The 27,154-nt window shown below is 37.9% G+C and overlaps 2 protein-coding genes across 3 annotated transcripts in view; one reads left to right on the forward strand and one right to left on the reverse strand.

The window, feature by feature from the left end:
- Positions 1–8,297, forward strand: part of FYB2 (FYN binding protein 2) — a gene marked incomplete at its 5' end in the record, with an annotated part of 89,186 nt that extends 80,889 nt beyond the window's left edge. Inside the window, 4 exons of the mRNA XM_084873815.1 lie at positions 2,501–2,621; positions 5,088–5,244; positions 5,341–5,374; positions 6,907–8,297. Of these exons, the coding sequence (XP_084729941.1) occupies positions 2,501–2,621; positions 5,088–5,244; positions 5,341–5,374; positions 6,907–6,928 (334 nt within the window). The 3' untranslated portion in view covers positions 6,929–8,297. The remainder of the gene's footprint in view (positions 1–2,500; positions 2,622–5,087; positions 5,245–5,340; positions 5,375–6,906) is intronic.
- A 1,038-nt stretch (positions 8,298–9,335) lies between these two features.
- PRKAA2 (protein kinase AMP-activated catalytic subunit alpha 2) overlaps positions 9,336–27,154 on the reverse strand; it is a 52,942-nt gene continuing 35,123 nt past the window's right edge. Inside the window, exons 7-10 of one of the 2 annotated variants that reach the window (XR_014793986.1) lie at positions 24,191–24,695; positions 21,773–21,899; positions 13,866–17,473; positions 9,336–13,832 (exon numbers count right to left, since the gene is read on the reverse strand). Coding sequence is in view for 1 of the 2 variants with exons in the window: in XM_084872570.1 (XP_084728696.1) it covers positions 17,235–17,473; positions 21,773–21,899; positions 24,191–24,695 (871 nt within the window). In the remaining variant the exon portion in view is untranslated. Of the gene's footprint in view, positions 17,474–21,772; positions 21,900–24,190; positions 24,696–27,154 lie in introns of both variants that reach the window. The other variant, XM_084872570.1, reaches the window with a different exon arrangement.

The following is a 27,154-nucleotide window of genomic DNA, read 5'->3' on the forward strand; positions in this document are numbered from 1 at the left end:
TCAGTTACTAGATGGGGCAGATCTGAGGTCCACTTCTTAACCAATGTTTCCGGGAAATCCTTGTCTAAATAGTCATTATGTTGGGAACACAGTATGGTCTGTTTGCATTGGGAAAGCTGTCTAGAAAAGTCCTACCAAGGGCCACCCCAAAAGAAATAAGACATTAGTCTATACTAAATTTAAACTCGAAGGACAACATACAATGACCCTTCCTTTAAATTTATTTTCTTTGGGTTTAGACTTGATATAATTTATTTTTCCCAAGTAGGAAAGATGTATTCACAGACTAGAAAGCACTTCCCACCTTCAACTTCATAGCATAACAAGACAGAATTCCAAGAGAGGAAATAGAATTTCTTACTGCCCATCCCCCACAGAAAGCTTCTTAGTATTTTATTTTATTTTATTTTATCATTATTGGTTTTTTTTTGTTTTTTTATAATATTTTTTTTATTAAATTATTATTTTTGTACATATACCAATGCTCCCCCCTCCCATACATACCCTCCCTCCCCAGAGTTTTGTGTCCATTGGTTGTACTTATATGCATGTATACAAGTCCTTCGGTTGATCTCTTATCTCCCCCAGATCTCCCCAACCTCCCCGCTGTAATTTGACAGTCTGCGTGTTGCTTTACTGTCTCTATATCTATGACTGCATGTAAGTCTTTTTAGGAAACTATTTTCTAGTTCTTACAACACACTGATATAATAGTTTACTTTTATTCTCAACTTAGTAAATTTGAAAATATGGTAAATTTTAAAATGTGATATGTTGAGGTTATCATTATTCCTGTAGATGGATGTGCTCTTGATTCTGTTTTTGAATAATTTCTACCAATTTATTCTACCAATAAAAAATGCTTTCCATATAAGTACAGTCCTTTCACTAGCCCTTTATTAATGTAAGTCGGCACATTTTCCAATGAAGCTGAGAAGGATGTGGCAGGTCTAAAGTCCTGGGTAGGATAGCCCACCTGTAAGACACCCCATGTGGACTTTGCATGTAGCAGGGACAGGGCACCTGGAAGGTAGACTGTGGCCAGATTCTGAAGTGCTTCATGTACCATGGGACTAGGACTTCATCTCTGAGGCAGTAGAGACAGATTCAAAGGTTGAAACAAGAGAGAGGCAGTCAATTAAATTTTAGAAAGATGACTGAAGACAAGTCTGCAGGTAGATTCACAGAAGGAAAGACCAGAGGGGGCATGGAAATGACAATGTGCAAAGGACCTTGAATATGAGATGAGAACTGCCATTGCCTAAAACATGGCAGTGAATGTGGAATGAAACATATAAGTAATGCCTCTGAATAAAACCGATAGAAACTGTTTGCCTCTGTCAGTACATTAAACAACTGAAATCCAGCTCCAACCCACAAATGAAGAGCAGGAGGGAGGAAAAGGAAGTAAAAGTATAGTCAGCCTCTACTGTAGGGTTATCCACTTTTATGTCCTGAAATTGTTGCATATATTTTGTGGCATCTTGCTTTATTTTCGTAATTCTCTCTTCTCCGTAATAATTCAGCAAACTGGATAGATCTCTGATTGATTCCCCAATTAGGTTTTAAAAACTTGAAAAACCACAATATGTGAGCCATTTATTCTAACTGGTTTCCACTAATCTGAGGATGAGTGAGAATATTTATAATGTTCTGTAGATTTCTTCTTTCAGAGAATTTGATTCAGAGAAATTTCTCATGTAACTTAATTGTTTTTCTTTTATTGTTTTAATATATTTTTATTGATTTCAGAGAAAAGGGAGAGGGAGAAAGAGATATAAACATCAATGATGAGAGAGAATAATTCATTGGCTGCCTCCTGCACGCCCCCTACTGGGAATCAAGCCTGCAACCCAGGCATGTGCCCTTGACTGGACTTGAACCTGGGACCCTTCAGTCTTCAGGCTGACGCTCTATCCACTGAGCCAAACCGGCTAGGGCAAATTGTTTATAACCAATTAGATGTTATTCAAGGTTATCTTGCTGTTAAAAAAAAAATGGTTAATTGAAGGGGGAAAGAACTGATATTGTTTGGTTCAGTTGTTTTGACAATGTGCTGTGGTTTGTGTGTAAAATGTATATAAAATTATAAACAAAAAAATTACTAAATTTTTACTGAAATAGGACAACTCTACAAATTTAGAAACTTAAAGAGTTTTATACTAGAGGCTTGGTGCATGACATTCGTTGTGGGGGTTGCTCAGCCCAGCCTGCACCCTTTCACAGTCTGGCTGCCTTCGGGGGATGTCTGACTGCAGCTTAGGTCCGCTCCCTGCCTAAGCCACAGTCGGACATCCTTAGCACTGCTGTAGAGACAAGCCACTGCGCATGCCAGCCATCAGCCTTGCTTGTGGCTGAGCAGCGCTTCCCTGTGGGAGTTAGCTGACCACCAGGGGGCAGCTGCTCTGTTGTCTGCCCCCCTGGTGGGCAGTGCATGTCATAGCAATGGGTCCCGTTCAGTCTATTTGCATATTAATTACCCTTTTATTATATAGGATAGTACATTCAACCCTACCTGCATTTTTCTTGCCTGTTTATCGCCTAGAAATTTCTTCAGAACCAAGAAGCAAAACTTAGAAAAGAGAATGGAAAGAGAAAAACTTTTTAGAGAAAGATTTGAGGTATGTTCTCCTCTGAAGGTAAAAAACAATAACATTACAGGCTAGAAACTTCTGTTTATAAAGATTCTGAAAGGATGTTGCACCCCTGCCTAAGACATGATTTCTGACTAAAAAGCTGGTATTTTTATGATTTCCTGATGCATTGTTGGATTATCATGCCTTTGTATATGCTAGTTCCTCTGCCTGGAAAAACTGCTAAGGTGCTCAGTCCAGATGTCACCCACTCTTACCTAATTCCTCCAGGTGAAGTCACTCCCTCAGCACATACATTACACACACACACCTGTTACACAGATCAATGGTGTTACAACCTATGCGCACACGCCCATTGGGAACTAAAACTCTGAGTCCCTTTGGAAGGAGAGATTTTTATCACAGATTTGCTCCCCAGCTCCCAACATAAACTGGTCACATACTGTTCAGTGAATGAGTGAGACACTGGACAAATACATAAACAGTGAAGAAGTGGGTGAAGTCTCTGCAGCTCTTGGCCTCTTACCCTGCCATTGAGTCCGTGGCATTATCCCATAATTCCAAACAAATCGAGCGATCCTACCTTCTGGCTTTATGTATGGCCACAGTAAGAATTTATTAACTTAGGTACTTACTGAACACTTCCCATGTGCCAGTCGCTGGACTGCAAGAGACAGAGTGTGCATTCTGCTCATAAAATTTGTATAAGTTATGTCTCTGCCTAAAACTTTCAAAAGTTCCCCATTACCAGGTGGGTAAAGTTTAAGGCTCTGTAAAGTGGCATATTCACCTCTTCATGTCATGACGACACATGAATTTGCTGTACACAGTTTCATACTATTAAACTGTGGCATGAAACTGTCTCCTGCAAATTGTCATAGTTGAAAAACCAGTAAAACTTCTTGTTGACAAAACCCCAGACATCCCATCTAATGATCTTCCTACACCCCCATCCCCAACCCCCCGTGACACACACACACACACACACACACACACACACACACACACACACAGTATTTGGACTCAGATGGGACAGAAATTCCATTTTCCATATGTGTATAATTTCATCCCTCCTCATTGCCTATGGTAGTCTTCCTTGATATCCCATTAGAAAAAAAAATATGCCATTTCAATAACTTTTATTCAGCTCAATTAATAAACTATTTGTGCCAGACACTGAAGGTACAAGATGAATAAAACTACCATACACTCTCATTTTATAGGACAAATGTTTATTATAATGCTGTAACAGGAGTATATATTCAAAATGCAATTAGAACAGTAAATGATGAAAGTCTTTGTGAAGGGAGGTTAAGAGGGGGGGGGAAGGTATTCCAGGTAGAGAAAACAGCATGGAAATATGAAAAGTATATAGTATATTCAGGATTATCATATAGCTTGATGTGGCTTCAATAAAAGGGATAGAAATTGGGGCATGGGAATGACAATGTGCAAAGGACCTTGAATATCAAGCTAAAACATGTTAATCTCATCCTGAAAGCACTGAAGAGTGGTGACCTAATCTGATTTTCATTTGAGGAAATCACTGTGTACTCACAGTGAACAATGGCCTAGAAAGGGTAAGATATCACTTAAGAAGCCATTACTCTGTAAGACAAATCTTGTGGATCAGATTCCACTTGGTGTAATCTTACAATTCATCATCCAAATTAAGAATTTGAGAGTGGAAGGAGGCATACCTCATCTTAAGCAATAAGTATCTGTAAATAAACACTGTCCTGAGCAAAGGGAGAAGTTTAGCCACCCAAATTTGGTAAAGTGACACCTGTCAATATAAACTATATATTCTGGAACATTTTTTTTTTTTTCAGTCAAGGGATCTCAATACTTAGAAGGTGATGCACCTATAAATGTATAGGCCAGCTAGTGACCCCTAATGTCAAATACTGAATTGCTCAATCAATATCAATCAGATTTGAGAGGTATTTCTTTTCCCACAAATGCCTGTCTTTGACCACAGAAGGAGAGTGGGAATTGCCGCCACACCTATTCTTACTATTTAAGCTATATATAGAAATATATAAATCCACCAAGAGAGGAAGAGTGGAGGGTACATAAGAACATTATAAATTCTAAGAGGGTTTTCCCCAACTTCCACCATTTTTTGTAAACTTCTCCTTTCCTGGGTTTGGAACGATTAACATTACTATCCACAGTATTTAATGTATAACTGTTACAGCATTCTCATTCACCAGAATGCATTCTAGCACAATTAGATAATGGATGTTAAGGAAAACAATGAAAATTCGATCACAACAAGTAAATATAAGATTGTGACATTTTACCAATATTTCCTTAAATAACTTTTCTTTTAGTGATTGTCTTGCTATTATTTTCTATTCCCTTAACAAATTAATATCTAGAATCTTGAGTTTATTTTGCCGTTACTACTATATTATTTCCTCCATTGATTTTATTATAATGAAAGGAAAACGATGCAAGCACAGTCTGATTAGTGATTTCTCATTCCAGTATGATAAAGATATTACTGTCATCAACACAGCAGTGGCATGTTCCAGGAATTCAAGAAATGGGATCTTCGATTTGCCAATAGCCCCTGGAGAAGAGCTGGAAGTCATTGATGTTACTGAAAAAAATCTAGTGATATGCCGAAATTCTAAAGGCAAATGTAAGTTATTGGCTTATTGCCCCCAAAATGTCAATGTTTTTAAAAAAAATCTCAAAGCATATCTCTATAACTTACAAGCGACTTTTGTTTCTATAGATGGATATGTGCTAATTGAACATCTAAATTTCAAGTAAGTTGTCTGATTTTATACTTCAAATAATGAATTCTAAACACTTAACACATTGTTATATACATTTGTTTCAAGGAAACACTACTGAATTTATTTACAATTCAGGAAAACATCTGAAAAATAGATATGTGACACCCTATTCTATAAGGATTACTTTGGAAGAGACTTTATTATTATCTACTAAAGGCCCAGTGCATGAAATTTGTGCATGGAGTGGGGGTGTCCCTCAGCCCAGCCTGCACCTGCTCCAATCTGGGACACCTTGAGGGATGTCCAACTGTCTAGTGGGATCAGGCCTAAACGGGCAGTTGGACATCCTTCTCACAATCCATGACTGCTGGCTCCCAACTGCTTGTCTGATTGCCCCTAATTGCTTCTGCCTGCCAGCCTGATCACCCCCAACCACTATGCTACCAGACTGATTGATGCCTAACTGCTTCCCTGCCATCCTGTTTGCCCCAAATTTCCCTCCTCTGCCGGCCTGGTCACCCTTAACTGCCCTCCCCTGCAGGGTTGATTGCCTCCAACAGCCCTCCCTTGCAGGCCTGGTCCCTCTCAACTGCCCTCCCTTGCAGGCCTGATCCCTCCCAACTGCCCTTCCCTGCTGGACATCTTGTGGTGGCTATCTTGTGTCCACATGATGGCAGGATCTTTGAATACCTGGGGGCAGCCATCTTGTGTGTTGGAGTGATGGTCAATCTGCATATTACTCTTTTATTAGATAGGATAGAGGCCTGGTGCACGGGTGGGGGCCAGCTGGTTTGCCCTGAAAAGTGTCCCGGATCAGAGTGGGGGTTCCCTTGGGGTGTGGGGCAGCCTGAGCGAAGGGCCTGTGGTGGTTTGCAGGCCAGCCACGTCCCCTGGCACCCCAAGCAGAGGCCCTGGTATCTGAAATTTATTTACCTTCTACAATTGAAACTTTGCAACCTGGAGTGGAGCCAAGTATCCTGCTCCCTCCATGGCCAGCAGCCATTTCTGTTGGGTTTTATGTATCTTTTATAATTGAAACTTTGTAGCCTGGATTGGAGGCTTAGGCCGGCCAGGGAGTACAGAAAGCTTTGCTTCTTCCATTGCCAGGGGCAACCCTAGCCTCCTGCTCTCTCCAGCTCCATGGCTGCCACCATTTCTGTTTGGATTTGTTTACCTTTTATAATTGAAACTTTGTAGCCTTGAGTGGAGGCTTAGGCTGGCAAGGGCAGGCAGAAAGGTTGCCTTCCTCTGTTGCTTGGGAAACCCAAGCCTCTCTCCTACTCTCTGTGGCTGTAGCCATCTTGGTTGGGTCTTTGCATACTTGCTCTGATTGGCTGGTGGGCGTGGCTGGTGGGTGTAGTGGAGTGATAGTTAATTTGCATATTACTCTTTTATTAGGTAGGATTATTGTCTCCTGAGTATGTTATCCAGCTCTACAGAGCATATTTAGAAACATTTTAAAGGCACATACAAATATTAAATGGGGTAAGAAATGCCCCAGAAATCTCCTGCTCAATTACTCCACTGTCTACATTTCAAAATATTTTCCTATTTTTTCTTAGGCCTCAAGGTTGTTCACCTTAGAAAGATCCACATCCAATGTACTGTGCACAAGTGAGAACCAGTTCTGGGATACTGGTCCTGCTCCCATCAGTTAGCATGTCAATGGTGGAAACATGAGATGGTGGAAACATTCATTAGGAACTCAGAAGAGAAAACAAACAAATACTCCACATTTAGTTGATCTTGCTCCCAAAAGGTTATCTTTCCATGTCTATTTCACTGCTGGTTCAGAGAATGGGAAAGTGTGTGTTAGCATTTGAGCACTTATTCAATTAGCCACATCTGAAGTTAGCAATCATGCCTATGGCACTAGTTAGTCAGTTGTACAGATTTTAGTGTGCCTCTAATATGAGTACACAAGTGTTTATAACTTCTAAAAGATGCTGTACATTTAAACTGTAATTTAATTCCAAAATACATAGTGCAACCGTTTTATACTCAAAGTACAATTACCAGTACAGCTCAAGGTATAAGTGTTCTGCTTTGTCACAATTTTCTCATTATTAAAACAGCTAATAACACTCACCTTGTCTACTTCACAGGGGTTGTTGTCAGGCTACACTGTAATAATATAAATAAAAGTGTCCTAAAATCTTTAATACAGAATACTGTATAAGTGATGTTATTTCAGTAGCTAGCCTTTTCTGAGGTTGAAAGATGTTGAAAACAAAAAATGTGTTTTGAAATTCAAATCTTAAGACTTGAAAAAAATGGCTAGGAGAGAAACCAAGATGGCGGCATAGGAAAACACTTAAACTGCTGCCTCACACAACAATTTCAAAACTACAACTAAAAGATAAAACGAACATCATCCAGAACCACAAGAAAGCTGGCTGAGTGAAAATTCTACAACTAGAAGGAAAAAGGAAAGCACATGAAGAATCAGAGGAGCTGCAAAAGACTGAGGTATGGAGACACGCATGCAGGCAGCTGAGTGCCTGGCTGGCTTTATCTAGCGGGAAGGAGGCAAAAGCTCCTGACTGCACGGAACCCCAGTTCTGGGTGAGACCTTGGGTACCCAGGATTATATGGGGGAGGGGGGGGGGAGAGAGAAGAGATCTGGATTGTCAAGCAGAAACTCAGGGGAGCCACGAAAGGCGGAGGTCTGGATGTGCGCGTATGCGAGTGTGCAAAGGGAGGACTGGCTGCTGAGAGACAAGCACACATGCGGCTGAGTGCCTCTGACTTTCTCTAGCCGGAAGGAGACAAAAGCTCCTTGATGCGCTTAACTCCAGTTCCGACTGCACTGAAACCCCCACCCCTTCCCCAAGTGCACAAATTTTCATGCAACTGGCCTCTAGTATAATTGTAAAAGATTAAACACACACACACACACACACACACACACACACACACACACACAATAGAATACTATTCAGCCATAAAAAAAACATAAAATATTGCTATTTGAAACAACATGGGTGGATCTTGAGTGCACTATGCTAAATGTACTATTCAAACAGAAAAGGACAAAAACCATATGATTTCACTTATAAAATATAAAATAAAGTTAGAAATATAAAACAAAAGATGAATGAACCAACAAAACAAAAAAACAAACTCATAAATACAGATAACAAGTTGGTGGTTACCAAAGAGGAAAGTAAGGTGCAGTGAGGGCAAAAAAGAGTATCAAATATATGGTGACAAAAAGACTAACAAGACTTCTGGTGGTGAGCATACTATAGTGTACACATCGAATTGTACACCTGAAAATTGTTATTAACCAATGTTACCTCAATAATTTAAAAAATACATTAAGCCACTAAGTTTGAAGTAATCTGTTTTGGCAGCAACAGAAAATTAATACAATGGCTAAGATTAGGAACTACCACATATAACAAAGACAAAGATGGTATTAAGTCTCCAAGGCGTCACAATCTTTTTCTACAATAGCTTTCTCTGTAACCATTACCTAACATGCAAAATATCTTTTAATAACAGAAACAAAAAGAGCTTTCAAATTTAACCAGAGTTTAATTTGATTTTGTGAAAAAAAAACTTTTAAAGCAATCAGATATGCTGCTTTTCTCTTATTAGTTTGTACAGTGCACATATTAACTAGGGTAAGCCTGTAACTATGAAATGCTGTGTAATTCAAGAAGACATCTTTACCACATGGCTACTGGAAGACACATCCTTCCCACTGGTCACTGAATACTCACAAAATTTCATAACAAAAATGAAATTTGAATCTATGGTTATTAAAATACAAAAGCACTGGGAATCTGGTCTCTTTTTTTTTTCTTCCTGAAACAAATTACAAAAAGTAATTTGAACAGCTAAAATTTTTTTTAATAGATATGTAATCAAGTGCTTCAAACATTTAATGTATTAGCCTATGGAGTGTTTTGTGTTTTGTGTTGTGTGTGTGTGTGTGTGTGTGTGTGTGTGTGTATTGTTTTTTTTTTTTTTTTGTGTGTGTGTGTGTGTGTGTGTGTGTGTGTTTTCTTTCTTTTTCAAAGATGGGGTAAGAAAGAATGAGTGAGGTGTGTTCTTGGGGAAAAACTTAATATCCAATCTTACATTTTCTTATGATTGTAAAGGATATAACCTAATGGATATACCTTAAGTTTTATTTTTTGCACTTGAAACTCACTATATAATATTTAAGTATTCATGATAAAGAATTCAAGCATTCTTCCTAAAACAATATTAAATTTACTATGCTTAGAATTTACAGTTCTATTACAATTTTACATTAAATACTTAAAACATTATACAAACATAGATTTGTGAACAGTATTGAGAAAGTTCTATTTCCATACATTAAGGCAGCTTTAGCCAACATTTTAAGAAGTTCTGAATATTTGTTGCAACAAATGACAAATTTTATAATTGAATATTCACTATTTTCAATAAATTTTAAAAGTCATTTAAAATAAAAATATCATAATTTGTGCAACTGTATATTCTTACCACATAAGACTTACCTAAAATCAAGATACTCATTCTATCAGTATCAAAGATATCTATAAAAAAGGGGGAGGGTTTACATTAAATATGAGCACGATAAACCCTGTATTTAAACAAGGACCTTGAAACAGTTTCTCACACACACCTGTGAGGTAGGTTATAACCACATTTGATAGATGAGAAAATAAAATGAGGTTATGTGACTTGCTGCTGACACAGCAGCCAAACAGACTAAAGATTCCAAATTAGATTATGTTCTTTGTTCTTCAGTATTTCCTTTACAAACTTTTTAAAGGGATGAAATATAAAGATTGCTATTCATTGCACTCAAGAGAAGAAAGCCAAACTTTTATCAAGGTGACTTAAAAAGTGAAGCAACACAAAAGGAATAGAAGAATAATCTAATGACCAACTTGTGATGATGACAGGGTGAGGTCTGGCCAAAGTAACCTGAAAACAGGGCACACAGCAACATGACCATTCATGGAGGCAGATATAAGGAACAGGGAGAGGAATTAGAACAAAGGAAAATACAGTTTAAACAAGTTTTTGACTAATTTTTACTTTTCCTATAACATAAGGCACAATTAAGGTGTTTTTGTTTTTTAGATCAGTAGACCTATTTTTCATTTTAGAAAATGTTATTTTGTCTAGAAAATATGGTCTTTATAATGAAACTTACTTAAAAAGGGATTAACTATGAAAAATACATGTGTAAATTAGCAGCAAAAATTAATTATGCAATTCTTGTTGGCCATTCCTATTTCTCTTTGAAATGTTAAATCAAAACAAAGTAGCAAACTTTGAATAAACAAATAAAAAAACTGTATGAACTTTGTCAAAATTCTACAAATGCTCACGAAAGTTTTCATGCTAGGATATTCTATAAATACTGTACTTTTTCTGGTAAAGAGCTCTGCTCTAGAATTTTTTTAATTGCACTTTAAATGTAACTGAAATTTACCTACCCTGCTTGTCCCAATAATCACAAGTTACATCCATAAAATCTAAACTGCTTTAGATATAGTTACCAAAAGTCACATATAGTGTTGCGGCAGCAAACTGGCATTGCTATGTGAGGCTGGCAGTAAACATTAACACTGGCTCACAAAATTAATACAGGCCCACAGTCTGAGAACTTCTAGACCAGCCTGATTCTTATCAGGTTGTGGTTGAAAAGGTTTAACTAAAACTCAATCCAGTCTGCACTGTGGGTCCTGCTCTCTCCTTTCAATTACTGTTCAGTGCCATCAAATGTATCATATTTACACATGCAAAAAACTAGTAAGGATACCAGCAACCAGTTTAAATAAATTTATATAATTTTTAAAGCTCATCAAACAAAAATTACATCTCAAAGTTGTTCCATAAGGTTTGGGAGAATATCAAGCTGGTAATAGGTATTCATGAATAGAAATATACTCTATGAAAAGTGTTTTCTCATCTAATATGCATACAAAATGAAAAATTATCTATCTGTAAATAAAATTTAGGTACGCCTAAATCAGATAATACTTAGGATAGGGGCTGGAGCTTTTTTACTTTTTAAAAAGACTGTACGATAAAAACCTTGCAAATTAAAGTAGTATATCCTTAAAAGTTCCTTCAGTATTTTTAAGTACCCTCAATAACTCAGACTTACTTGTAAAAATCAATATGCTCATCTAAATACTTTATATAATTACATCTAGTTAGTGCAATCAACTGGTTCAAATAATTAAACTAAGAAACAGTTAAGACTATGTATGTCACTGTAAAACTTGAAAGCAATACACCTGTGTTTATTTTTATTATCAACTACTCTGATGTTTCAGTGACTGTTCTCTCCATCCTCCCGCCTCCCCCCCTCCACCCCCAAACCCTGCCAGGAAGGAGGCATATAAAGGGCAGTGATCATTGCTGATACTTGTATGGCAGGGATCTTTATGAAGAGCTTTCTGATCCTGCTTCCTCACCTGGAAAGTGGGCACCTGGCAAGGTTACTGGCATGCTAACTAAGTTAATAGATATGGATCTAAAAATCACTATAAAACACTCCCATCGCCTCAAATCAGGCATGGTTTGCTTCTGTCAAGTGCACATGATGTTTTAACATGTTTGGTTTTCTGCCATTTGTATTCCAGAGGGTAGCTGCATTTAGAAAAAAAAATAAAAATCCAATACATTAAATCAAAATGCCTCACCAAACATATACAGAATATTCTCACTAGTATAAAAACTCCAAATATATAAAACGTGGACACTAATGCAAATCATATGAGAAGACAGAACTTTAAAGCTCAGGTTACCTTTTGTTATCTTTAGGTTACAAAAATGAATCCCAACATAGGATGTGTCTTACCAACAGATTGCACATATCCCTCATCTAGAATTTCTAACAAAGTAGAATCTCTAAGAACTATTATTAAAATAAATTACATTCCTTATTTAAAAAATCCATAAAGTAACAGGATAAGAGTAAAGCCACAAGTAAAGAAATACCAGATTGAAAAGTTAGGGGTCTTTGAAAAAACAAAAACAGCCAAAACTGTGAACATGTCTAGCATTTAGATATTGAGATTTCACAACCATTAATAGGATTTCAATTATTAACCAGTGAACAAACAAGAGACAGTGTCTGTGGTAGACACATTCCAAACTTTTATATTTTACAAACAGAAGGTGTATTCTTATATTAACTCAGTATGCTGAACAATAATAAAGGCTACAGATAACTCCACAGTCAAAAAAACCTGTAACAGTTGTCTATGATTATTTCCTCACTTATGTCTCATCAAATACTAAAAATCAGTTTCTATTCCCTGAGTACCAACTGGCTAGGGAATAAGAGAAAGCAGCAACATAGACAATTCCCTGACATAAAAATATGATCATTTTTTATTTAACTTAGGCCCCTGGATTCTCTTTATAACAGCTAGTATCAAGGAATGGAAATGCTAGTTTACAAAACTCTCTTAAAAACTTGTTGACTGAGCCCTGGCTGGTAAATCAGTTGGTAGGGCAGTGGTAGGCAAACCGGCTTGAGAGCTGGCAAAAGCCAGCTTAGGAGTACCCTAATTAAGTTAATAACAATGTACCTACCTATATAGTTTAAGTTTTAAAAATTTGGCTCTCAAAAGAAATTTCAATAATTGTACTGTTGATATTTGGCTCTGTTGACTAATGAGTTTGCCAACCACTGGGTTAGGCATCATCCTGATACACCAAAGTTGTGGGTTCAATCCCAGGTGAGGGCACATACAAGAATCAGCCATAAGTGGAATAAATCAATGTTTCTTTCTCTAAAAATAATTTTTAAAACATTTTTTAAACTTGTCAATTGAAAAATCCAACAGTTTGCCTCCCATCCTCCCTCCCTATAAATTCGAGATGTTTATTCCTACATTAAGGGATAATAGGAATTACATCTAAATATTTAGAAAATGTTCACTTATTTTGAAAGTAAGAATCAATGATATTGGCTCATTATCCATAGAGCCATAGCATTAGTCCCTAGTCTTAGTACTTTTTTACAAGTAACCTGGTTCAAGATTTTTCAGTTACCCATTCAGGACACAGAAAAAATACTTTTCTCCCAAACAATACAACAACTTGTTTAAGAAAATCAAGGTGCTATTCAATGCAGCTCAAGGTGACTATGTCCACAGGTTAAAATAAAATTATTCTGATTGTGAACAAGATTCTCTCCAACAATGCATAAGAAAAAAATGGATCTTAATTTTATTCTTAACCACCCAAATTATGACAATTGGGGACAATAATTTTCCTAAAATAGTATTTTCCAAGTTTGTTTTTACCCATGGGTTAGTAAAGTGGTCAGCAAACTCATTAGTCAACAGAGCCAAATATCAACAGTACAATGATTGAAATTTGAGAGCCAAATTTTTTTTAATTTATTTTTTACAGAGAGGAAGAGAGAGAGAGAGAGCTAGAAACATCGATGTGAGAGAATCATTGATCAGCAGCCCCTTGCACACACCCTACTGGGGATGTGCCCACAACCAAGGTACTACATGCCCTTGACCAGAATCGAACCTGGGACCTTTCAGTCTGCAGGCGGGCACTCTATCCATTGAGCCAAACCGGTTTCAGTGAGAGCCAAATTTTTTAAACTTAAACTTCTTCTAACTTCTTCAAAAATAGATTCAGCCAGGCAGTGGTATTTGTGGAAGAGACACACTCAAGGGGCCAAAGAGCCGCATGTGGCTCACAAGCCACAGTTTGACGACCACAGAGTTAGTAAGTTGAAAAAACATGGTTAAATTAATCCTGGCGAAGAGGGTAAACAAGTTTAAGGGTTGCCTTTTTCCCACAGGGCATCAAAGCCTTTAAAGCTCACATCGACTGTCATCTTCAAGCGGGAGAGTAGCACATCACATTTTCCAAACTTGTTCGAGTGGAATATTTCTGCAGAGTATCTCGCAGGATACAATTTGGGAAATGTTACTCTAGAATCCAATAGAGTCAATTTCCATGACATATCTAAGCCTTTATAACCTAACTATAGAAACTCTCTTCTAGAATTTTAACTGGAAACAGTTGTTCCTACCGCAGATCTGCCTACCACAAAGCACATCCACAATTAACCAGTATATAAGACTGAAATGTCAGGAATTAGTACTGATTGTGGGGATTTAGTACTTTTCTGTTCATTAGCAACAGAAAGCCTCCTTTGACAATGTCCTAGCTCCGGTTATCCTGGACTAAGCCTCCTGGAATCTTCTCTCCACAAAACAATTCTAGATTCACAGAAGAGCTGTGCTTTAAAAACTTAAGCATACTAAACCAAAACTGTGACCCTTAGTTCTCCTAAATTCAACAGGTAACTACCAAATTATTGATATTCATGAATACTGGCAAGAATGAGAAAATAGTAAATAAAAAATATAATCCATATAAAGTAGTTTTTAATATGAATAGGTTTCTAATATATGATTTATTAAGACTAACAAAGCTAAAATACCACTGGGTTCCTTCCTACTGTTTTTCCACCTTCAAAATTATTAGGGATTTTGTCAGTGAGGATAAGGAATCAGATTAGTTCCTTATTTCTGAGGTCATCCCATTAATTAGTCTGGCACAGGTTATGGGGTGGCCTTGCTTTTCCAAAAAGAGGTATTTACACACTTGGAAAGGCCAAAATTATGTTGTATCTACAATGCACATCAGACTAACAATAGGAATACTGCTTATCCCTATAAAAATAATCACAGAAAGCACCCTTTTGTGCCACTAGGTGGCAACCTTACAAGGGCTTAAACTTAAAACTTCTTGACTGCAACCCCACCCTCTTTCCAGCAAGGGTTCCTTTTATTTGATATTAAGTCAGACTTAAAAAGTTACTTAACAAGATTTTTTAAAAGTTCTACAAAACAATATGATGTAGCACTGCACACTCCTGACTCAAAACTCTTTAAAGGTAGACATACTTGTCTTCCATAGACATGGAAGAAATTTGGTCTAGCATTCTCATTTGCTTCTGGTAGGAAGCATTATTTTTGGCAGAGAAACCTGTCAAGGTTTAATCACTTTTTGTTTTCAAGAGCTTAATCTTTTCTAGGTTAAGTCAGGTGAATCACAACATGCTGTAGAAAACAAATGAATAAATACAAATTAGGTAAATTATACATAATTTTAAAATTAATTACTTTTACTAAAACAAAATATAATTAATAAGCTATTATCTATCCTACCATATATAGGTGTGTGTGTGGCTTTTTTTTTTTTTTAAATAATCTGGACAAAACAAACAACAGCCTTTTTGGGTTCGTTTAAAAAGCTTTGGTGAGTGAACAACATATATATTTATACAAGAGATTTTTTTTTTTTTTTAATGTTTACAGCTTCCCTGCCCTAAAAAGTTCAACAATGAAGGTTACAGCCTATCAAACTCTGGAGTTACATAAAAGCCCTTAAGCCCAGAACAGTGTTTTCAAATAGGTTTTAAAGTCTAAACCAATCAGCCACTAAGGATCATACAATAAACAAAGACAATGGTGACCAGGAAAAGTGAAGAAGTGGGTGGTTGCAATGACAAACTTCCCCTGAAGAATTAACATGTGGGATGCAACACACACACACACCTTACCACCACACATAATAAGAGATCAGAGTTCTCTTTTAAGGAACTGAAGATATTCTCCTTTGTTTCATGTAACTGTCAGTTTTATCATGCTCAGTAAAGTACAAAAATAAATAAAACCAAAAAGAATTCAGAAGGGTAGGTTTTAAAGGCATGTTTTAAATGATATGTTTATGACAAAAGTTGTTGCAATTCCAGATGTTCCGATATTGAGTAGAACCTTGAAGGCTCTTAAAATAAGTATATTATTCGTGGACATTCTATTATAAAAGTGTAGTATGCAAAATGTCCTCATGACCAGGTGGTCATCTGGGAGTTCAACCAGGGGGCAGAGCGGGCTGGGGGAAGGAAGGGAGGCCCTGGCCAGCAACCGGCAGCTACTAGGGACCCTACCAGTGCACAAAATTCATGCACTGGGCCTGAATTTCTGGTCTTAATATAAAACATCTAATTGGTTACAGTTATTTTTAAGAAACCAGGAAATCATGGTTACTGTTTCAGGACCACAGCCTTTCTGTCAAATACTAGGCAAAAATTCCTAGTACTTGACTTCTGAAATTTTGGGGGCACCCTTTTAAGATTTCAATATTTAAATACTATTTTACAAATGGTTGTTTTATTTATCAATCATGTGCAAAAAGAATGGTGCAGCCCTGGCCAGTGTGCTCAGTAGTTAGAGAATCAACCTGTGCAACATAGGGTTGGGAACTTGATTCCAGATCAAGGACAGATACTTGGGATCCTGGTTTGTTCCTTACAGCATGTGTAGGAGGCAACCAATGGATGTGTCTCTCTCACATCTATGTTTCTCTCTCTCCCCTTCTCCATTCTACTCTCTATGGGATCAATGGAAAAAATATCCTCACTACTTGGATGAGGATTTAAAAAAGAAAAGAACTGGTAGCATAAACATATCTTCAAGCTTGCTGAAATTTTTAGGTAGTTAACTGGATTTACCTACACTAAAGGGTAAAGCAAGGAGGTGCTGCCAAACCACCCTCTGACTGAGATGGTTCACCAGTGAAGGTGTATTAATCATCCGTAGTGAATTCACAATTTTAATTAACGATCTTCATCAGTGTTCACCTACTAATGATACTGCCTATATGAATTTACCATAGACAAAATAGAATTACAGATTTCTACAGATAAATAAAATGTCAGACTTTTGTTTTCATAATTTCAATGGCATTGAGTGTCCCCTGGCAATATTCATGTCTGCCAATCAGCATTTTAGAGTATGTGTACACATAAGTAAAATAATAATTTAAAGAATACATGTGATTTTCACAGTGCAACAACAGAAAGATATAAACTAGGGAAAAATCATCAACGAGCTAAAGTAGTGATCAGACTGGCACACATTTCAAAAAAATCCATGGTGTGGCTGCCCAGGCGAGGTGTAACTGAGGACAGTGTGCTTCCAGTCAAGGAGCCAGTGAGGGAGCCCGACAATGAATGGCTCTCAGCAGTCACAGAATCAAAACTTGATCTGGGTCTATGTAAGCCAGCAGTAGAACAGGAACGCTGAGGTGTTGAGGAACCAGACCTCTGCTCCAGCACTTCATCTGAAATGGACCAAAGCAGAGCAATTTATCAGAAAGGTATACTTGCCCCAGCCCTTCTTATGAAGATGCTATCAAAGAATTAAGTAAGTAAACACATCTAGGAAAAGGTGACTAAATAATAAATATCATATTTCAGTGTTTCAGGAACAAGTGACCTCTTCCCTTACCAACAAGCATAACAGACATCACTAATTGATCACAACACTTCCATACAGTCAAAATGGGACCCCTATATCCTTGCATGTAAAGAAAGCACATCCTGAAGGGTTATTTTCTTGTGGTGTATCAACAAAAAGTCATTAAGATAAAAATAAAAGTAACCATTACACAGTGGTTCTGAACCTTTCGTACACAATTAAATTGCTTGGGGTTAGGGGCAAGGAAAATCTTTTTTAAAATGAAGATCATACACCATGACTAAGTGGAATTTATTCCAGGGATGCAAAGCAGGTACAATATTTGCAAATCAATAAATGCGAAACATCACATAAACAAACTGAAAGACAAAAATCACATAGTCATAATCAATAGATGCAGAAAAAGCATTTGACAAAATGCAACACAATTTCTGATTTTAAAAAAAAATACTCTCAGCAAAGTGGGAAAAGAGGGGATCATACCTCAACAAAATAAAGGCCATATATGACAAACCTACAGCCAACATCATACTTAATGGGCAAAAACTAAATCCATTTCCCCTAAGAATAGAAACAAAATAGGGATGCTCACTTTCATCACTCTTATTTAACATAATACTGGAAGTGCTAGCCACAGTTATCAGACAAGAAGAAAACACAAAAGGCATCCAAGTTGGAAAGGATGACATGATATTGTACATAGAAAACCCTAAAGACTCCTCCAAAAAACTACTAGATTTAATAAAGGAATTCAACAATGTAGCAGGATACAAAATTAACACCCAAAAATCAATGGCATTTTTATACACCAATAACGAATTCTCATAAAGAGAATCTAAACAAACAATCCATTTACCATACCAACAAAAATTTAAGATGCTTAGGAATAAACTTTACCAAGGAGGTAAAAAACTTATACTCCGAAAACTACAGGATGTTATAAAAAGAGATAGAGGAAGATATAAACAAGTGGAAGAATATACCATGTTCATGGATTGGCAGAATAAACATTAAAAAATGTCCATATTATCCAAAGCAATCTATAGATTCAATGTAATCCCTATTAAATTACCAATGGCATATTTCACAGATCTAAAACAAGTACTTCAAAAATTTATATGGAACCAAAAAAGACCCTGAATAGACACAGCAATCTTAAGAAGAACCAAATTGGAGGGATCCCAATACTAAATATCAAATTATACTACAAATCCACTGTACTCAAAACATCCTAGTATTGGTACAAGAACAGAAATATAAACCAATGGAACAAAACAGCGACCTCGGAAATCAACCCAAGACATTGAGCTCAATATTTGATAAAGGAGGCAAGAGCATACAATGGAGTTAAGAAAGTCTCTTCAATAAATGGTGTTGGGAATATTGAACAGTCACATGCAAAAAAATGAAACTAGATCATCAACTTATACCATACACAAGAATAAACTCAAAATAAATAAAAGACTTAAATATAAGATATGAAACCATAAAAATCCTAGAAGAAAGCATAGGCAGCAAAATCTCAGATATCTCTTGTAGCAATATGTTTGCAGATACATCTCCTAGGTCAAAGGAAACTAAGGAGAAAATAAACAAATGGGACTACATCAAAATAAACAGCTTCTGCACAGCAAAATAAACCATCAACAAAATGAAAAGGGAGAACATATTTGGCAGACATTTAATAAAGGGTTAATATCCAAAATATAAAAGGAACTCATAAAACTTAACAAAAGGAAGACAAACAAACCAATTAAAAAATGGGCAAAGGTAGTAGCACAATTTGCAATAGCTATTGCAATTTACAAAAATAGACCCTAAGACAGAAGTATTGAACAGACTGTCAAACCTCAAAAGGAAGGCAGGGGAGGGGGAGGGGGTGGGAAGATATAAACCAATGAACTCATATCTATATATGCATAATCCATGGACACAGACAATAGGGTGGTGAAGGCCTGGGGTGGGGTGTGGAGGCAGGGTGGGAGAGGTCAATGGGGGGAAAAAGGGGACATAGGTAATACTTTCAACAAGGGGATGAAAAAATAATACTATATTGTTTTCTCAAAGCAGTCATCAATATTGGTTTTTAAAATATTTCCTAATTTGAAAGACCAAAAATATCCAGTGTTTTATTTTCCATTATTTCATTAGTTTCGAAGATGGTCTCTCACACACACACACACACACACACACACACACACACACACACACACTCAAAGAGCACAGAACCTAAACAGACCCTTCTCCAACTGGGACATACAGATGGCCAAGAGACATATAAAAAACACACACAAACCTCGGTGGACCAAATATTCCCATTGTCTATTAAAACGACAATGATGTATCATCTCACACCTGTCAGAATGGCTATCATCAACAAATGACAAGTGCTGGCAAGGATGTGGAGAAGAGGGAAGCCTAGTACACTGCTGGTGGGAATCCAGACTGGTACAGTCATTATGGAAAAGAGTATGGCATTCCCTCAAAAAATTAAATATGGAATTGCCATTTGACCCAATGATCACACTTCTAGGAATATATCCTAAGAAACTGAAAACACCAATCAGAAAAAAATGTATGCACTCCTATGTTCATAGCAGCACGATTTAGAATAACTAAGATCTGGAAATAGTCCAAGTGCCCATCAATAGATAAGTGGATAAAAAAGCTGTGGTACATTTAAACTATGGAATACTATGCAGCAGTAAAAAGAAGGATCTCTAACCCATTGAGACACATGGAGGGACCTTGAGAGTATTATGCTAAGCAAACTAAGCCAGTCAGAGAAAGACAGTATCACATAATCTCACTCATATGTGGAATCTAATAAACAAAATAAACTGTTGAACAAAATAGATCTAGAGACATAGAAGCATGAAACACACTGTCAAATCTCAGAAGGAAGAGGCTGGGTGGGTGGTGGGGGATTGGTAAGAGATCAACCAAAGAAATTGATGCATATATGCATAACCCTTGGACATAGGCAATAGGGTGTTGAAGGCCTGGAGTACAGGGTGGAGGGTGGGCTATAAGAGGTCAATGGGATAAAAAAGGAGACATATGTAATATTTTCAACAATAAAGATTTTTAAAAATCTTTTTAAAAATTCAGATTCCCATCCTAGTCAGTTTGGCTCAGTGGATAGAGCATTCATTGGCTCTCAGACTGAAAGGTCCTGGTTTAGATTCCAGTCAATCTAATGCAGGCTCAATCCCTGACCCAGTCAGGGTGTGTGCAGGAGGCAACCAATTGATGTGTCTCTCTCACATGGATGGTTCTCTGTCTTTCCCCCTCCCTTTCACTCTCTCTAAAAAAAATAAAATAAGGGAAAATATCCTTGGGTAAGGATTAACAACAACAACAAAAAAAAAACAGATTCCTAGTTTCCCATCTCCAGAGATTCTGGATTAGTAGGTCTGGGGACAGTTCCCAAGAATCTGCATTTTAATAAGAGTTCTGGGTAATTTTTATAAAGGTGGTCTAGGGACATATAAACACTGCTATAGTTGATGGTATTTCAAAAACAAAATGTGAAAGCTCTGATTAAATCAACTTTCTATATCTAAACTCTCCTGTTCCATTTGGCTCTTGACTGTTGTTTTTCTCTGTTGTTATCCTACTTTGGCCTATGAATGAAATAAGCACATTTGGTCCACCCAGGTTGACTCTTGATGCACACTGAATATCTGGAAAGAGCCTCCTTCCCTGGCTCCTTTGGCTCCTGGATCGCCAGGGGCACTGAAATCTAACCTAAATCCCAGTAGAGGCCTATTTGGTCACCTTGGCCAATCAGGATGAGAGAAGCTAATGAAGGCAAGTTTAGATATTGTAATGCTAACAGTAATGAATTATGAATAAGGAAATGAGATAAAGAACCTGACAACATCAGCTAACTTTAGGTAAAAATTGCTTTCCTGATTTTTGCTCCACAACCAATACGTTGAATGACTTTTTTATGGCAAGGAAGTACTTCTATTGGAGAGTTGCTGGGTTAGAGATATTCCATGTGTCTTTGATCCTCTTCATATCACTGACATTTTTAGCTAAATCTAGATTACTTAAAAACCAGTATAAAAGACCTGCCTTTGAGATGATTTTAACATCTTGTCAACTAGTGCCAAGTTTTATCTTCTCAGAGCTCATGCCTGCATAGCTTCCTTACCATCAATGCTTTTGAAGTCCAAAAGATAACTTCTATTGTCAACCAGGTAAAGCTGTAAGCTCATTTTCACATAATTGCCAGTCACCGGGTTTTTTCTCCTTACACGAAGGTGGTATGCGTTCACTACCTAAAACAAGAAATCTTTGTGAAGGAAAAATGTTAAAATTAACAAACTATAAAATATCTCCCTATTCTTATTGCAAAGAATATAAAAATGAATCACTGATAGAAGTGAGAGAGAATCGCTTCTCGGCCTTTTGGCTAAGATCAAGTGTAGAAGTGAGATAGAGAAGAAATTACCAGATGATCCTTTTGTACATTACACTAGTAGCCCTAGCAGGAATCCATGTGCCAGTAGCTTGTAGCCAGTATCTCGCTGCCACCCTTCGATAACTCTCTCCCCCCTTCCCGCCCCCCCCCATAGCCTGCTCCCCTGCCCCCTCCTGTTGCTCTCCACTGCCTGCTTATAGCTTGCTGCTCCACCCTCCTGCTGATCCATGATCTGATTGTTACATGGTCAGTCATTAGGTTTCACAGAATGACCATTTGCATATTATAACTTTATTATATAAGATTAGGGGCCCAGTGCACAAAACTTGTGCACGGGAGAGAGGGTGTCCCTCAGCCCAGCCTGCATCTTCTCCAACCTGGGACCGCTCAAGGGATGTCTGATTGCCCATTTAGGCCCAATCACACCAGGCAGTCAGACATCCCTCTCACAATCCAGGACTGCTGGCTCCCAACCCCTCGCCTGCCTGCCTGCCTCACTGTCCCTAAGCTGCTTCAGCCTGCCAGCCTAATCACCCCCTAACCACTTCCCTGCCAGCCTGATTGATGCCTGTTCCCCTGCTGGCCCAATTTCCCCTAACTGCCCTCCCCAACCAGCCTGGTTGCCCCCACCTGCCCTTCCCTGCATGTCTGATCCTCCCCCCTAAGTGCCCTACCTACCCTGCAGGCCTAGGTCGCCCCCAACTGCCCTCCCCTGCAAGCCTGGTCACCCTCAACTGCCCTCCCCTGCAGGCCTGATCGCCCCCAACTACTCTTCCTTGCAGGCCTGGTCCCTCCCAATTGCTCTCCCCTGCCGGCCATCTTTGACCACATGGGGGCAGCCATCTTGTGTGTTGGAGTGATGGTCAATTTGCATATCACCTCTTTATTAGATAGGATGGTAATTTAGTATTATTAATCCTCACTAACAATACTGTTTACAGCAATTAAAAGTCAAGGAAACTCAGAGATTATAGTCTAGCTTTCATTCTATATGCCTCACTCAAATAATTTTGGCTGCCCAGCCTCAACTTAAATACTTTTACCTATAAATATGGAATAGAAGAAATAAAGGGAAACTAATGTGTTAAGGTTTGTATTAGGCATTGTAACAGATATTGTCATAAAATTTAAATATCACAAAAAATCCTGTGAAAAAGAAAGATATTATCTGTCTCTGAAGATAAGAAAACTGCAACTCAGATAAAGAAGATTCTGGCTTTGCAAAAACATCTATCAAATAAGTTACAAAATTTTTTTGGTAAAGAATTTAAAGATATTAACATCTCTTTTTTTAAAAACTGACTAAATTATAACTGCTTCAGAAAAGAGAGGTCTGAATTTTAAATGGGTTTAAGGAAATATTTTATCTATATCTTTCACATACAAATAATGAAATCAAAATGACTGATATATTAAAATATGTTAAGTGAATATTTACATGGTATGTTTGAATGTTTTTCTTCCACCTTTAAAAATACATTCACAGTCCTCAAAAAAGGAACAAGAGTTAAAGGCATACCTGGAATTTAAAAAAAAAAAAAAAAAAAAAAAAATGCTTTTCTTCCCAACAAATAAATAGAATTGAAATGAATTTGAGCACTTATATTTTTAAAGAGAAAATGTGGGCTGAGAGTAAAAATATATTTCATAATTAAGGATTGAAAGCACCAATCAAGTAAGAGGTTTTCTCAACTTAGAGAAAAGTGTTTGTTGACTGAATAAATATACCCTATGCATTGACCACTAGCTGCTACTGATACGACAAAAAGAGAAACCCTGCCTAAAAGGGGAGAGAGAAATATAAAACATAGTATCTTTGAAGACATATGAATTTTTATTGCTATAATGAATGATGAAACAGGTGGTCTATTTTCTCAAGTGATTTCAAGTTGATTACTTTTTGTTTCTTTGCCAAAAATACTATATTGAAATTCAAAAATACATCAACATATTTCTTCCTTACAGAGATTTGTCTTGTTTTGAATGTACATGGTATATAATTGCAAAGGATAGCAGTTATAGCCAGAAGCATCAAGATCACTAAATTTCTATCTAAATAAAAAGCAATGCTTTAACTCAGCAGTTGACAGCAGTTTACTATACCAAAAAAATGGCTTCTACAAATGATCTTTTTATACAATTTCCTACCTTCCATTCAAAATCCAGCTGCTTCATAGCTCGGTAAACTTCAGCCATAATGTCATATGGTTTGCTTTGACTTCGGATTCCAAGATGCCACTTGGCTTTCTTTACAGCCAAAGATTTGGGCTTAGTTGTATTCAGGGCATCCAATGGACATCTTGCTTTAGGGCTGTCTGCTATTAGAGGTGGCATCCTTTCTGGATGAGGTTTCAGGCCTGGAGGAATATGCATGGCACTATCATCCATAAAGGAACCCGTTGGGGGACTAGAGGCGAGGTAGAACTCACTGGCTTGGTTCATTATTCTCCGATTGTCAATAATAAGATGATAGGCCACTGCAAGCTGGTCTTGAGGGTCACCACTATATAGACTGTTCATTACTTCTGATTCTGTACACTCAAATTTTTCACACACTTCTTTCACAGCCTCATCATCAATGACGTTAGCATCATAGGAGGGGTCTTCAGGAAATAAGTAACTGGGCAAATCTTGTTTAAACCATTCATGCTCTCTAGGAAAAACACCACAATACACTATTATAAGAACATGCTTTGGCAAGTCCCAAATAATTTATACTTGGGTAACACAATATAACAGAATCAGAAATACCTAGTCACTTACTACCTATGTGACCCTGGGTGAGTTAAATAACCTTTACCCTTGAAAAACTATGGTTTTTTCAGACTTGGTATTTGACATTTTCTCAAAAATAAACAAAATGAACCTGTCACTGTGAAGGAGACAACTGGAAGTATTTGATGTCAATGATAAAATTCAAGCTCTTAAGCAAAATTTTAGAATTTTGTGTCATTTGCATCTGTGTCCACGAGTTTGAAAACTTCCCAATACTTAAAGACCTGTCACTTTTCTGATAACTTAGTAGTGATGATGAGGATGATGATGATGATGATGATGATCTATACTAGGGGTGTCGAACTCAATCAGAGAAGGGGCCAAAATCTAAAATCCAGCCTAAATCGCGGGCCGAATGGTTTACTGAACAGTCATAAACTGACAATGTCATAAACTGACAGCGGAGTGCAGTGATGACAGCGCGGTGCGGGCCACATTGCAAGGCCTGGCGGGCTGGATTTGGCCCGCGGGCCTTGTGTTTGACACATGTGACTATACTAACAAAAGAGTAATATGCTAATTAGGCCAGGAGACCTTCCAGACATCCTTCCAGACAAAGTTGGGGCTTGGCCAGCCAGCAAACTGCCCCCAAATGGCCTTCAGCACCTCACCCAGGCTTGCACACCCCCCAGTGGGGACCCTCACCCCAATGGGGGTGTGGCAAGCCTGCAAACAGCCCTCAGCTCCTCACCCAGGCTGGCCCCACTCCTAACAGAGACCCCCACCCCACCTCACCCCGATGGGGGTGTGGCTGGCCTGCAAACCACCCCAGCCCCTCTCCCAAGTTGGTCCCACCTTCCCAACGGGACCCCCCCCACCCTGATCTGGGACCACCTTCGGGACAGGCCAGGCAGCTCAAAGGGTAAATGCTAATTAAACCGGACATCCTTCTGGGCAAAGCCATGGTGGGGGGGCCAAGGCAGAGGCAGTTAGGGTTGATCAGGATGACAGGGGAGAGCAGTTAGAGGGATCTGGCAGGCAGGGGAGAGCAGTTAGGGGGATCAGGCCCATGGGGAAGGGCAGTTAGGGTGATCAGGCTGGCAGGGGAGAGCAGTTAGGGAGATCAGGCTGGTAGGGGAGAGCAGTTAGGGGGATCAGGCTGGCGGGGGAGAGCAGTTAGGGAGATCAGGCTGGCAGGCAGGTGAGCGGTTAGGAGCCAGCAGTCCCAGATTTCGAGAGGGATGTCTGACTGCCAGTTTAGGCCAGAAACCGGCAGTTGGACATCCCCCAAGGGGCCCCGTATTAGAGAGGGTGCAGTCCGGGCTGAGGGACACCCCCTTTCCGTGCACAAATTTCGTGCACTGGGCCTCTAGTTTTTAATAAAGGCAAGTTTTCAATGAGCTTGTTTGTACTTTAAAAATAAATCAACCAATAAATGCCTAAGTGGAACAATCATATTGTCTTTCTCTCTTTCTCTCCTTCTCTCTCTTTTTCTCTCCCTCTTAAAAAAAAAAAAAAGAAAAAAAAAGAATTCCTAAATATTACAAAACTGAAACTGAATTTGGGTAAATAAGAAAATGATGAAAACTACCAATTCAAGTTGCTATATTATTTTATTTTTTATATTATTTTAAGTATAGAAATGAATGCCACTATTTTATACCACCTACATCCAAGTATATTTTTACTCACATTTTTCTCCTAAAGCCTCTGTTTTAAAATAACAGAATCAATATTTTATTCTCTAATTTTCTTTCTAAGGAAAAACCAATTAAATGAATTATATATTCTAAAGAATTATGAACCCAAAAGGTTTTTTCCCCACTAAGTTCATTTCCATAACTAAATCCTGTCTAATTTAGTTTTACATGTTTATGCATGAGGCCTGGAACACTGAAGAAAGGCTAGGAAAGAAAATAGTACAGGAAAACAAAAGAATCAGTTCTTGTTTTTAGTCAGGGAAACAACTACTTCAGCTATCATTTAAATGTTCCAAGAGTCATGGGTCTCGTGAAGAGGAGAAGGATTCTGGAAAGATGTTAAAAGAACATATTCTTAAGAAAATACCTGAAAAAATGTTAGGTGAGAACAAAATACCTCTAACAGTCATTCCGGCTCGTGAAGAGGAGAAGGATTCTGGAAAGATGTTAAAAGAACATATTCTTAAGAAAATACCTGAAAAAATGTTAGGTGAGAACAAAATACCTCTAAGAAACGTGACAGAGAGGTAAAAGTGGAGGCAATGAGTTATCCTGGCTGGTGTGCACTATATACCAGGAAAGGTCCCATTTGCAGTAACACCAGCAACCACACTTTCCAAAGTTTCTCACACAAGAAATCCTTCATAGCAAACCACTAGCAGCTATTTTTTAAATTCAAAATCTTAGCAAAACTTTT

The sequence above is a fragment of the Pipistrellus hanaki genome (assembly GCF_964339955.1).
Source record: "Pipistrellus hanaki genome assembly, chromosome: 2".
NCBI lineage: Eukaryota > Metazoa > Chordata > Mammalia > Chiroptera > Vespertilionidae > Pipistrellus > Pipistrellus hanaki.